We start from the raw sequence: 14,286 nt of genomic DNA, 5'->3' as shown, positions 1-14,286 counted from the left end.
GAAAATATTACGGTATTGAAAATTCAAAAATTGCTTTGCACGACATTTTATACCAAATTACATTACTGTTTTAGTTGCTAACTGAAATCAGAATGACCGATTTCAGGAGTAATTGGTAACTTAGGGGTGCCTAAAATTGTCGTCATCTGTGTTCAATATGGCTGATGTAACTTCGTTGTGGAAAGCTTCCCTTAAAACTGTTAGAACACGTAATAAGGCCCTTGGTATGGGCCAGGACAATGGTAGGAACAGTATTCTTCCGCATGCAAGAACGAAGTCTGAATTTGCGAAAAAAACAAAGGAAGTGGTAAGGAAATTCAAGCCATTCAAATATGATGATGTACAGAAAAAGTGTATGTAGTCATCGGGATTCAAATATGGAAGTACACAATATGTTTGCGTGGCGTGGTATCATCTATCAACATGACGAAATTTTCCAGGACATAATGACGCGATACTATTTATACACGACCATGTCAGTGATATATATCTGTATAGCACACGATTTACTCATTCCACGATGTAGTTTAATTGCGAAAGAGTTGTTTTCGTGAGATGAATCTGGAAATTACATTATGATTATTAATATTTTATAAAATTGTGTAATAACTGTAACTCTTTACGATGTGTACATTAAATCTATTCTGATTGCAAAAATACGTTTATCGGTGGTTTAATGACGGTTTTAGATTTCATCCAGGAAACACAAGAGGATGTTTGTGTGTGTGTGTGTGGGGGGGGGGGGGGATAAGAACACATGCTGACATAAGATATTCCAAAATCCGGACAAAAAATCTAGACACTGAAAATGGAATAATGGCGAGCTTTGTAATCTGTATACAATAAGTGGAGTTGTCTTGTAACGAAGGCTTTTTACATCTCAGAATGTGATTTAAAGATCATATGATTTCAATTTGGGGTCCTTGTACTAGTTTTACATGTCCAATGTGGGACTGCCTGTCACTGCTGTGTTTGACGTTAAACAATTTACAAAATGTCCACAAATCTTGTTCAGGTTTGTGGGGCCAACGCTGTCATAAACATTTATTTTCAGTTCAAGTAAAAGTACATGTTTACTTGTATGAACTAAACCAGTTCCTAGCCTATCCTTGGTATATGCACTCCACTGTTCTACATTCATACATTTTGTACCTGTTATTTTAACATTATTTTATCCATATATATGTATATCACTATCAGGTGGATAATATCACCAAGTTGAGAGAATTCTTATTAGAACATAGGAAAGATTACATCAATGCTACCAGGTAAGTTTGATGCCATAACTAAACAATTTTACTTTGCCATAGAAAGTCATGCTAAGTTTCACCATAGGGCTCTAGAACTGGCAAAGTCTTCAGTTTATTGATTTGTGGCTAGGAGAAGAGTTGTTAGAAGGTGGGGGATGATGATAAACATGATGATGATGATGGTGGTGGTGGTGTCGGTGGTAGCGACGGAAGCAGCGGTGACAATGGTGGCAGTGGCGACACTGTTAATATTGATAGTGAGGTTGATGGTGACATTATTATAATAATGATAATAATATCAATGATTATCACGTTATTGATGAATTGGTGATGTTGCTGATAGTGATAACGGCATTGACAAGTCTATCACTGATGATGATAAAGAGGGGTTTAACAAAACAAACAGATGACAAGAGAATGAAAAGTGATTTGAACTCAATGTATCATCACATGACATGATTGTTTGTGTATTATCTCCTCCTCAGTCAGCTTTCATCTGAAGTGTCTCGTATGACAGACAAACAACGTGATCAGATCGACACCGATGCTCAGACATTCATGCGTACATGTTCAGAAACAATAAAGGCTCTAAGAACTGAAGGTAGGTTGTACACATGTTTTATTTTACCTGTCCAATTAGACTTTCGCAGTCAGTGTGCCCTTTAAGCCAATTTGACGTGCCACTGACACACACAATTTCTATGCGGTGACTCACAAGAAATGCCAATTTCTATCATACTGACCCATAACAACACCATTTGGCCCTCATTAGAGGGCACACTGGCACCAAATAACCCACTTAGGCTCAATTTCCGTTTACATATATAAAACCCTCCAAAAACATGTACATTTAGTTTGCAGTTGTGCTTCAATATCATTGGCGCTGTTTTGTTTTCAGTACCAACAATTCAATATATATTCAAATATATAAATTATTATAATTTTTTTTTTCAGTTGAAAACCAAACTGCATTCCCACAAGTGAGAGAACACAAAGAACGTGTTATTGAACTCATAGATGAATACTTGAAAGGTAATTATTCTATTTCTGTTATGTTGTTGGAGATTAATTCAAATTTATATATATATATATATATATATATATATATATATATATATATATATATATATATATATATATATATATATATATATATATATATATATATATATATATATATATATATATATATATATATCTGTTTTCATCCTGACCAAGTGTTTATATCGTAAAATCTAATTCTGATATCGAGTGATGTTCTAATTCTGACGTCTCTCGTTCAAGATTTAAAACAGACAAGACTATTGTTTATTAGTATTGTATTGATAGAAATTCCAACTACTAGTACTGTTATTTTCAGCATTTACTAGTATGGTAGTTCTCTTCCTGGAGACGGAGCTGTGACAGAAAGGAGTGAAATGAGCTTAATTGTCATCTCGTCAGAATATTGATCATTGTTACAGTAATTGAAATGATTGGAAATGCATGTTGTTAAACTGCAAAGGGGCTTCATTTCTGAGAACACATCATTGTTACCTTATTCAGGGAAAACTGGTAGGGAGTAGGTAAAATCTTCCTGAATGCTTCAGGCTTTTTAACACTCTTTCTCTTGAAAATTTGACATGTAACCAGAAATCATTTTACTTCATTTTTCTTTGTTGAAAATTCACTTACAAGTCAGTTAACACATAATTTGTTTTCTCTCTCCGTAGTTGTTTGTAAAATTTACAGTGAACAGAGAGCCATCAGGGTCAAGCGAGTTGTGGACAAAAAACGAATGTAAGTATGTGTATGAAGACATCAACTGTAACATAATAGTATGATATACTACATGCATCAAGTTTTATTTGCGTAAAACTTGTAGATTTGACTATATATAAACTTCATATAAACATTCCTCATATACATAAATGTTGTAATGTTCACTTTTCAACATGTGTAGTAACTTTGTATATATTGGGTATTTATATATTACAGAGGACGTCTGACACCAGAACAAAGACTAAGTCAAGAAAATAACATCACACCAGACAGTACAAGTACTCCAAACAAATCTAATGGTAAGAATTTATTACAAAACTAAGTACTCCAAACAAATTTAATGATAAGAATTTATTACAAAACTAAATACTGCAAACAAATCTAATGATAAGAATTTATTACAAAACTAAGTACTCCAAACAAATCTAATGACAAGAATTTATTACAAAACTAAGTACTGCAAACAAATCTAGTGATAAGAATTTATTACAAAACTAAGTACTCCAAACAAATCTAATGACAAGAATTTATTACAAAACTAAGTACTCCAAACAAATCTAATGGTAAGAATTTATTACAAAACTAAGTACTCCAAACAAATTTAATGGTAAGAATTTATTACAAAACTAAATACTCCAAACAAATTTAATGATAAGAATTTATTACAAAACTAAATACTGCAAACAAATCTAATGATAAGAATTTATTACAAAACTAAGTACTCCAAACAAATCTAATGGTAAGAATTTATTACAAAACTAAGTACTCCAAACAAATCTAATGGTAAGAATTTATTACAAAACTAAGTACTGCAAACAAATCTAATGATAAGAATTTATTACAAAACTAAGTACTCCAAACAAATTTAATGATAAGAATTTATTACAAAAGTAAGTACTCCAAACAAATCTAATGATAAGAATTTATTACAAAACTAAGTACTCCAAACAAATCTAATGACAAGAATTTATTACAAAACTAAGTACTGCAAACAAATCTAGTGATAAGAATTTATTACAAAACTAAGTACTCCAAACAAATCTAATGACAAGAATTTATTACAAAACTAAGTACTCCAAACAAATCTAATGGTAAGAATTTATTACAAAACTAAGTACTCCAAACAAATCTAATGGTAAGAATTTATTACAAAACTAAATACTCCAAACAAATTTAATGGTAAGAATTTATTACAAAACTAAATACTGCAAACAAATCTAATGATAAGAATTTATTACAAAACTAAGTACTCCAAACAAATCTAATGGTAAGAATTTATTACAAAACTAAGTACTCCAAACAAATCTAATGGTAAGAATTTATTACAAAACTAAGTACTGCAAACAAATCTAATGATAAGAATTTATTACAAAACTAAGTACTCCAAACAAATCTAATGATAAGAATTTATTACAAAAGTAAGTACTCCAAACAAATCTAATGGTAAGAATTTATTACAAAACTAAGTACTCCAAACAAATCTAATGGTAAGAATTTATTACAAAACTAAGTACTCCAAACAAATCTAATGGTAAGAATTTATTACAAAACTAAATACTCCAAACAAATTTAATGATAAGAATTTATTACAAAACTAAATACTCCAAACAAATCTAATGGTAAGAATTTATTACAAAACTAAGTACTCCTAACAAATCTAATGGTAAGAATTTATTACAAAACTAAGTACTGCAAACAAATCTAATGATAAGAATTTATTACAAAACTAAGTACTCCAAACAAATCTAATGGTAAGAATTTATTACAAAACTAAGTACTCCAAACAAATCTAATGGTAAGAATTTATTACAAAACTAAGTACTCCAAACAAATCTAATGGTAAGAATTTATTACAAAACTAAGTACTCCAAACAAATTTAATGGTAAGAATTTATTACAAAACTAAGTACTCCAAACAAATCTAATGACAAGAATTTATTACAAAACTAAGTACTCCAAACAAATCTAATGGTAAGAATTTATTACAAAACTAAGTACTGCAAACAAATCTAATGATAAGAATTTATTACAAAACTAAGTACTCCAAACAAATCTAATGATAAGAATTTATTACAAAAGTAAGTACTCCAAACAAATCTAATGGTAAGAATTTATTACAAAACTAAGTACTCCAAACAAATTTAATGGTAAGAATTTATTACAAAACTAAGTACTCCAAACAAATCTAATGACAAGAATTTATTACAAAACTAAGTACTCCAAACAAATCTAATGGTAAGAATTTATTACAAAACTAAGTACTCCAAACAAATCTAATGATAAGAATTTATTACAAAACTAAGTACTCCAAACAAATCTAATGGTAAGAATTTATTACAAAACTAAGTACTCCAAACAAATCTAATGGTAAGAATTAATTACAAAACTAAATACTCCAAACAAATCTAATGACAAGAATTTATTACAAAACTAAGTACTCCAAACAAATCTAAGATTTTATACAAAACTAAGTACTCCAAACAAATCCAGGCTAATGTAGTTTGTGTCTGTGTTAGCTTTCCGATAGTTGATTTGCCATGGTTGTACTGTAATACTACTGACGATATGTCTGTTTGAATTCAGTCGAACTGTTGTACATTTCTTTGAGCTTTACTTGAGTCTGTGATCATAAATGGATAGTTCTAGTTGATTTTCTTTTTTACACAAGAACCAACACCATCAAGAGAATCTATTGGGTACCCATCTGTTAATGTGGAAGAAGAGGAAGAACTCAGTTCAGAGGAACTTGTTATGGTCAGTAGTAATCAAAGTAAATTAGACTTCATTTTGATTTTGATTTTTGAGATTTCTACTTTTTAATGATGAAGCTGTATGGAATATATGTATTGTTACACAGTAAGGAGAGATAACTGTGAGACATCGATGTGCCCTCAATGGTGAAAACTGTGGTTTCTTGTGAGGCACTACATAGTAATACTATGACAGAACCCCATGACATGCAAGTACAAGTGTGGCATACTCAGGGTATTTGCATGAGTCCTTGCAGTGTTCTCTGCACCTGTACTTTCATTAACATACAAAAGTGCGACAGAAAACACTGCAAGCACGAGTGTAAATACCCCTCAGCACCTACAATGGAACTCATGTGGCATGGGGTTCAGTTATTATTACTGTAATATGTTTATCTGAAACGACAAATTTCCATGAAAATCATAAAAAATTATACAGCGAAATGATGTGATTTCATGTGTGGTGAATGACCGCTCCCTCATTTGCATATTAGTTGCATGCAGGTATGTAATTAGAATGTTTTCGGTATTGCACTGCAGTGAATATACCACTAGTGTGAGTACTTACCAATACAAGTAATCTCTGGTACATGTATAATGTAATGGATATAGTAGGGGAACACCAAAATTTGATGTGTCTCAAGAAATTGATGAATGTCATTGATGCTTCAAATTGGCATAGAGAGACATACATGCAGATATGTGTTATATTATTATTATTATTATTATTATATTATCTTAATTTCTTAGAAAACGCACTACACATACGTCACAGTGCGGTGTACAGATACTCTAGTAAAAAGAATATGCAAAATTTAAAAATACACAATGCAAGTGGTAGGGTAAAGAAGACACAGTCCTGCTTTGAAATAAATGTACAGCAAAGCAAAAACGAATCAATGATAGTACATATTAAAAAGATAGGTTTTCAAACCGCGTTTAAAAGACTCAACATTCCTTGCAGTACGAATCTCTACAGGTATCATATTCCACAGCGATGGCGCACAAACTGAAAAGGCTCTCTGGCCGTATGTCTTACTGAATGTATCGCGGGGTGAAATCAGACGTAACTTGTCTGCAGAGCGGAGATCTCTAGAAGAAACATACATATTATACTTTATTTCACCAGAAATTGAAAAGAAAAATAATGCAAATATTTGAAAGTGACCAAATAATTCTGGTGAGGGCCATGAAAACTGTTTGTTGGAAACTAACCAGTAATCCATAGCCCACACATACAGTACAAGCCATATCAAACTTACGAGTTACACAATAATAGAGAGATAAAGATTCATTTTGTACAAGTATGGATATGGATATATACATGCCAACACAATATTTTAACACTTATTACCTCGCTATGAGGGCGCTAGTAGTCATCTATTACCCTGTGGGTTGTTCTTTAGCTATTATTGTCCCAAGGCTGGGTGAAAGCTTCGGAAAATGGTTGTCACATACATACAGACATCTACTACTAAATGCCAAAATAAGGCCAGGCAATAAGTGTTTTATAATAACACATGACATTCTTAGTCATATTATATCCAGAGTCAATCCTGTGCTACATAAATAGTGCCCTAGGGAAAATAGATAATGTATAATGCCAATCATATGCAAATGGGGGTCACAATTGGTCACAAGTCCATAACATTTAACATAATGTAATAAAGCCAATCACTGAAGGTTGCATGAAAAGTGATGTGTTATAGAAAGATATTAAAAAAATCTCTGGAGCAAATGTGAACAGAAATAATGGAAAAGAATCATAGCAAATGATAAAAGGAAATATTATCTACATGTAGTTAGCCACACAAATATGAAAGATTTATGTTAGCAAGATAGATAGACTAGGTGAGTAAGTTAGTTTGGGGCCATATCATTTTCATTATAGGTCTATCCATGGAGCTATATCCCCTTGTAGAAACTTCTATCTATCCACGGAGCTGTATCCCCTTGTAGAAACTTCTATCTATCCATGGAGCTATATATCCATTTCAAGGCATGGTTTTGCTTTTCCATGGGCCTTGGAATTTGTTTCTACATTTGACAGGGCATAGAGTTTAAATGTGGTGAACGAATTTAACCATAAAATGAAGAACTGGTCGTGTGGAGACAATTATGGTAGATATGGTGAGAAAACAGAAACGAGAAAGAACAGTTAACATCAGTAGTTCATCAGTGTCAAAATCATAAATTTCAAGTTTTATTATGTCTTGTCTCCTCTGTGTTTATTATTGTATGGGATACACTGTGATATATTAGGAAGTATAAATTTCGTTTTATGTATGCTTTCCAAGATCTTGTTTACAAAATAGGTAGGTCATCAGGCTGTTTATGTCAAAAGTGCTAAGCACACATAGTTCCTCTCCAATCACTGTAAGTTATTAATATTATGAGGAGTAAGAATACCAATGATGATGAAAACTTCAATCTTGTTCTGGACAGACCATGATGAACTAGATCATGATTGTCAGTTATTTTGTGTATTCGATATTAAAAGGATAACTTATGAATACACTGTATATATTAAAAGCGTGGATGTTAAATACTGTAAGCTAAAATGTGATACTGATAGTTTCGTTTAGCAGTAGTAGCCACTGTACAGAGCTTGGTTCGATCAGAACGTAGTCAGAAATGATGTACAGGCCTTTCTAGGCAACCTCCGTTGAACATGTTGTTGATTGTTTCTATTGTGCAATTGTATAAAAAAAACAAGCAGTCAATAATACCGTACATTTAAGGGAAGTTCCCAAGTAAGGCCCTTACTGCAGTTCTATTTAAGTTCACATCGATATCAGCTCTTAACTGATAAGTAAAAGTATATGAAACCAATATGTGTTATCTCAATCAATATCCAAGTTGGCAATAGTGAATTCACAAGGCATCCTGCCCCTTGATTCATTTTACTGCCACTGTGTGCATAGTTCATTTACAGGAGTTCCATATCCTAGGGTCCTGTGCACATGTCCATAAATGCATAAGTGTCTCTTTTAAAGGAGTATCAGTGTTTTTATTTAGTTTATCAGCCTGCAAATGTTTATACAGTCATATATAAGGTAATTACATGTTAATCCCCAATATTTTTCTTTATTCAGTCATGGAAAATACGAGTGACCTAAGGAGGCTTTGTGACTCTGAGTCGATAGACTCGTATTGACAACCCTAAGGTCAAGAGTATTTTCCAGCTGAATGAAGAAAAATGTTGGAGAATAACATAATTATACCAGTGCCAGTAATATCACAGAAAAATCGGGAAAAATAATGGCAATTTTGAACATTTTGAGACTCATATTTCGAACACAGCAAAAGCAGTGATGTAGACATGCTTCGTAATGATGTAGAGCGACGACAGAATATATTCCCAATTTTTTGTTCTCTAAATGTCTTGTGCATGGGATGATGTATTGTTTTTCTGTTGTATTACAGTTTCAGCTGGAAAATCAGCAACTTTTCAATGAAATGAATAGTCTTGTTGACGAAGTCAAGTGAGTTCTTTTTTTATTCTACTCTGAGTGAAGAAGTTTATGTAATATTTTACTCTGTTGTGTCGGTGAAATGTCACAGCTGTGAAATTGTAAATCATGTGTAGGTCTTTATGGCTAGAAGAGAATTGCACTGTTTATTATCTACACATCTGATTCTAAGATCAAGTTACACAGACCTTCTTTTAATGACAAAACAACTGCATAGTAGCAATTGGCATCCATAAATGCTGTGAATATTTCTGTTTTTTTCTTTTCTTGTATAATTTCCATAAAAAAAAATGATTATTTGCAGGCAAATTGAAGGAAAAGTTGTGCAAATTGCAAAATTGCAAGAGATCTTTTCTGATAAAGTTCTTGAGCAGGTAAGTTATGTCTGTAAACTCTGTTTCTAAGTTTGATGTTTTTTCTGTCTCTGAGATTAGCTTTAGTGATCACAAGAGTCATATGTTAGACGATATTGGATATTGTAATATTTTGTGCATCACTTTTTGATGCTATTATACCATGTACAAGCCAAGTTGTTTCGGGGTCTATATATGCAGAATGATACACTGGAAGTTCTATGTCTATGTTCTGTGTTGTTGTTATACTAGACAGTACTTATATGTACAAAGGAATCAAAATGTACACAACCAATTTGAAAAGGTTTACACCATCTTTTATCCAATAACGTAACAGTTTTGAGTTTGTGAAAATGTTGAAACTATTTTTTCCATCAATATACCACACACAAGTCAAGTTATGTTCAGTCAATCAAAAAACTGAGTTATTGTTTAGTTTACATCATAGTTGGGCAGGTTCAATATATGGGTGAAAATATGCCAAAACGTTGTTATTTTCCTTGATATAATATTTCCAACAATTTCCTTCATTCATTCATTCATTCAGTCAGTCAGTCAGTCAGTCAGTCAGTCAGTCAGACAATATTTGAGACACAACGCTTTTTTCAATGTTTGGCTCCAACTTTCAGTAGTAATGAAGGCCCCCTAGTGCCCCTTCTGGTTTCCTCGGCTGAACAAAGAAAAATATTGGCAAAAAAAGTATCTTATTGTCAGCTTTTGTCAAATGTATTGATTCAGTACTATTTTATATAGGAAAAAGACATCTATACAATTGAATCAAAGGTGGTTGAAACAACAGAAAATATTAAGGATGGTAATGAAGAAATCAGAGAGGTGAGTTAATGCAGGTTAATCTGTATTAATTAGATGCATAGCCTAGCGTTGTTATTAATCGTGCAGATATTGGAAGAGGTTATTTATAAAAACAGTACCATACTTATTATTAAAATAGAAGTCTGGAGCTTCAGACTTTTCAAAATGTTTCATTTCTAAGGCTGCGTCAGCATTAATGAAATGGACAATTCTAATATTCAGTCAAAATCAATAGTGTAAATTCATCAGAGTATTCAATTTATGGAGAAAGTTGACTGTTCATAATATATATACCACTTGGTGCGATGTAAGTTTGTGAGTATATATAAGTATTTTTAGCTCCAACAAGCAAAGCTCAGAGGGGCTATAGGAAAGACCCATGATTGTCTTGTGTGACCGTGCATGCACACCCAACACAAATTCAACCAAACCTGGCACTAATTTGTTATGAGACCAATTTTTGGGAAACGATTATATTGCCATTTTGAAATGTTCAAATGGTATTATTAGCATGGATCCATCAGTTTTGACAAAAAGGGAGTTTAACTAAGACTCAAGATTACTAACAAATGCATAGAAAAATTTACAAATTTACATAAGTACTTGTCAACAAAGGACTGTCTGACATTAAAATATGATCTGGTGTCTTTTCCTGTCTGTAGGCCATCAAGAACAATGCTGGTTTTAGAGTCTGGATTCTCTTTTTCCTGGTCATGTGTTCATTTTCCTTACTCTTCCTTGACTGGTATGGATGAAGGGAACAAGGAAACCACCAAATACCATGCCTCCGTTGCTACTTCTTCCATCTAATCATATCATCCACGTTAAGTCCTGGCATCCATGCTAGAGATAAGGAATTTTATGTGTGATATGGTCTGATGTCAAAGGCCCAGTTCTAATTAGAATTACAATTTAGGTGCGAAAAGCAGTTTTCTGGCAAAATGATGGAAAAAGTTGGTCAAGAACCAAAGAATGATCTGCTTTCAATCTGCATGGCTCCACTGATAATGCTTATGTGAGATCCAGGTATTGAATAACTGGCCTTTAAATAAACCCTGATGTACAGGATGATTGTTAATTGATTGCAGTTCTGTAAACACATATTGTTGTGTATGGTAAATCATCTAACAGTGCTACATAGAAACAGCTAATCAGTTTCAAAGCTGTAAACACCTCACATGGCATGTCTTTATTTCTTGAAGGAAAGTGACCCATTCTAAAATATGAACTCTGAATGAAGTATTAGATCAGCTAGCTGTGTAAGTGATATACTGTAGAACAGGACATCATGGATTCCAGGCTACAGATAGCCATACTATACAACATATAGTAGGCTATACTGTAGAACAGGACAGCATGAATTCCAGGCTATGAATAGCCCTGCTGTACTGTACTGTACAACAGGACAGTATGGATTCAAGTGTATTAGGATCCATACTTTACTATTGTAGAACACTAAAGTGAGGAATTCAAAGTATCACTTTAATGGAAAAAGAAGGAATTGAAAGATAGAAAGAAATGTTATTTACATTATCATGCAATTTTGAAACGATAAAGTATCATTTATTTATTTGAAATATTTTTCATCCAAAAGTTGCTATCATTGTTTATGTTCCTCAGATCTGTAAGACATATTGTAGTTCAATTCTGGTACATGTGACATGACCAATAGTTATAGACCCGTGATTCATATTCAGTTACTCTGCTTTACAGGTGTCAAACAAATACACGTTAGAATGCATACATGCACGTGAGCATTATAGTGCCGGCGTACACGTAATGACATCCCAAGTTTTGTTAAGCTATGCATTCAAAACTCAAACTTGAAAGATAGTGGAATGTGCACACACACATTGACATCTTCTGTTCAGAAGGCCAAACACATGACTTCGTTTTTCAAACTTGTCTGTACTTTGAACATTTTTCATTGAAAATCTTTTCAATGAAAAACTGAACAATTAGTTTACAGTTACATTTCCGAACTTCAACATAAAAAAAATGACAAAAAACTGAACACATATGTAGAGTTACATGTAGGTAGCCCTTTTGACCGTCAAAACACATGGGTTGCTTTGAGTCATGTGACTATAACACTACACGTATAGAACACCTACATCCGTGCATGTAAACCTCTTAACTATCCTATAATTTGTCCAACTCCTAGAAATGATTATATATGTACCAGTGATTACTTGCACTGGTGCATGCACATACTAGTGGTATGAAAACATTGCATATATGTATGCAGGTAATATGCAAATGAGGACATAATCGTTCATTCTACAGGAAAGCATGTGATTGCATAGTGACAATTTTACGGAAATTTGTTGTTTCAGATTAACATATATAATAATAAATAAGAGAACCCTATGTCGCATGAGTGCCTGTGTGGGTACTCAGGGGTATTTGCACTTGAGCTGGAAGTGTTTTTTGCTGCACTTTCACTCACTACACTGGTAAAAGTGCTGCTGCAGAGAACACCACAAGCATTCGTGCACATATCCTGAGTATGCCACACTTGCATGTCATGGGGTTCTTTTATAGTACTGAATCACAGCAACACTTACTGCATTACCAAGTAAATAGACATATTTATTAAATGTATCTCAGTCATTCATGCACAAGTAATTACAGTCTGTCATATTGAACGTGTCACTTAGCAATTGACTTGACAATTCAATTCTTGTCACGTCACCAAGCACCTGCCATTAGATCACATGACAATTCAACTCTGTCATGTGTTAGTATCCACCTGTCACCAGCATATCAGTTGGTCTAAAGAAGCATCAAGGATACGGTGCAACAATGTTACCACTCCACATTGTGATTACGCCAATATTAAGTAAATGGACAATTTGACAAAGCCCATCAATTGGAACAAGTGAAATGTTACTTGCTGGTAATATAACTTCCAGTAAATTTATCAGAATTGAACTACAATAGAAAAGTTCACGTTATTGTACCATTGATAATATCAATTTCATTCAATTTGGTAGATGTTAGAATTTGATGATTGTCATTCAATAATAATTTCCATCAAGATAATTTCTTTCATTTAATGCAAAATTTATTGAAATTATTTAAAACAATATTTTGAAAGTGTAAGTTAAACTTTTTTCTTGTATATTGATATTAGCCAATATAAAGATTATACGCCTGTACATGTTTATTGTGTTGTTTATAGCACTGATGATGTACATATATATGTATGTATGTATGTATGTATGTATGTATGTATGTATGTATGTATGTATGTTGTATGTATGTATGTATGTAAATGTATGTATGTATGTAAATGTATGTATTATGTATGTATGTATGTAATATGTATGTATGTGTGTGTATGTATGTATGTATGTATGTATGTAATATGTATGTATGTATGTATGTATGTATGTATGTACATATGTATAAATGTGTGTGCGTGCTTGCATCCATGCCTGTCCCTTTGTGTGTGTGTGTGTGTGTGTGTGTAGAGATGTGTTGTCCAATCAAACACTGCTAGGTCTGCAACGAATCAGATTTCCAGATGAGAGAGAAATACAATTTCACAGTTGTTGACATGTTGTTGAGAATTACAGGAATTGCAATGACTACCATGTTCTTTACTTCAGTCTGGAAGATTAGTAGCTGTGGGTACTCCTCGTACTATACTGCCACGTTACAAACCCAACAGCAACAAATCTATCAATTGTTCTTGCACACTGCACCACTAATTAAAATCCTATGTGTAATAAAGGTGTTATTCATGATAGCCACCTAGCTCCAACACCATATAGCTCGTACCCGGTACCTTGCAGTGAATGGAACTGAATCAGACCATTTTATGGTAACACTGCATATGACATTTTACAGTAACTGAGTTAATGATTACATAACACTCCAA

The 14,286-nt window shown here is 32.8% G+C and overlaps 1 protein-coding gene across 1 annotated transcript; it reads left to right on the top strand.

Annotated features, from left to right (window-relative positions):
- Nucleotides 1-157: 157 nt before the first annotated feature.
- LOC144446436 (syntaxin-18-like) lies at nt 158-13,520 on the top strand. Its single transcript, XM_078136198.1, has 11 exons — nt 158-307; nt 1,201-1,268; nt 1,736-1,851; nt 2,205-2,282; nt 2,963-3,029; nt 3,228-3,310; nt 5,680-5,765; nt 9,188-9,246; nt 9,539-9,608; nt 10,341-10,421; nt 11,063-13,520. The coding sequence occupies exons 1-11, from the start codon at nt 158-160 to the stop codon at nt 11,153-11,155; spliced, it is 951 nt and encodes a 316-aa protein (XP_077992324.1). The 3' UTR covers nt 11,156-13,520.
- Nucleotides 13,521-14,286: the final 766 nt, after the last annotated feature.

Source organism: Glandiceps talaboti, chromosome 15 (genome assembly GCF_964340395.1).
Source record: "Glandiceps talaboti chromosome 15, keGlaTala1.1, whole genome shotgun sequence".
NCBI lineage: Eukaryota > Metazoa > Hemichordata > Enteropneusta > Spengelidae > Glandiceps > Glandiceps talaboti.
The sequence above is the reverse complement of the archived record's forward strand: the minus strand, read 5'-3'. Positions and strand labels throughout refer to the sequence as shown.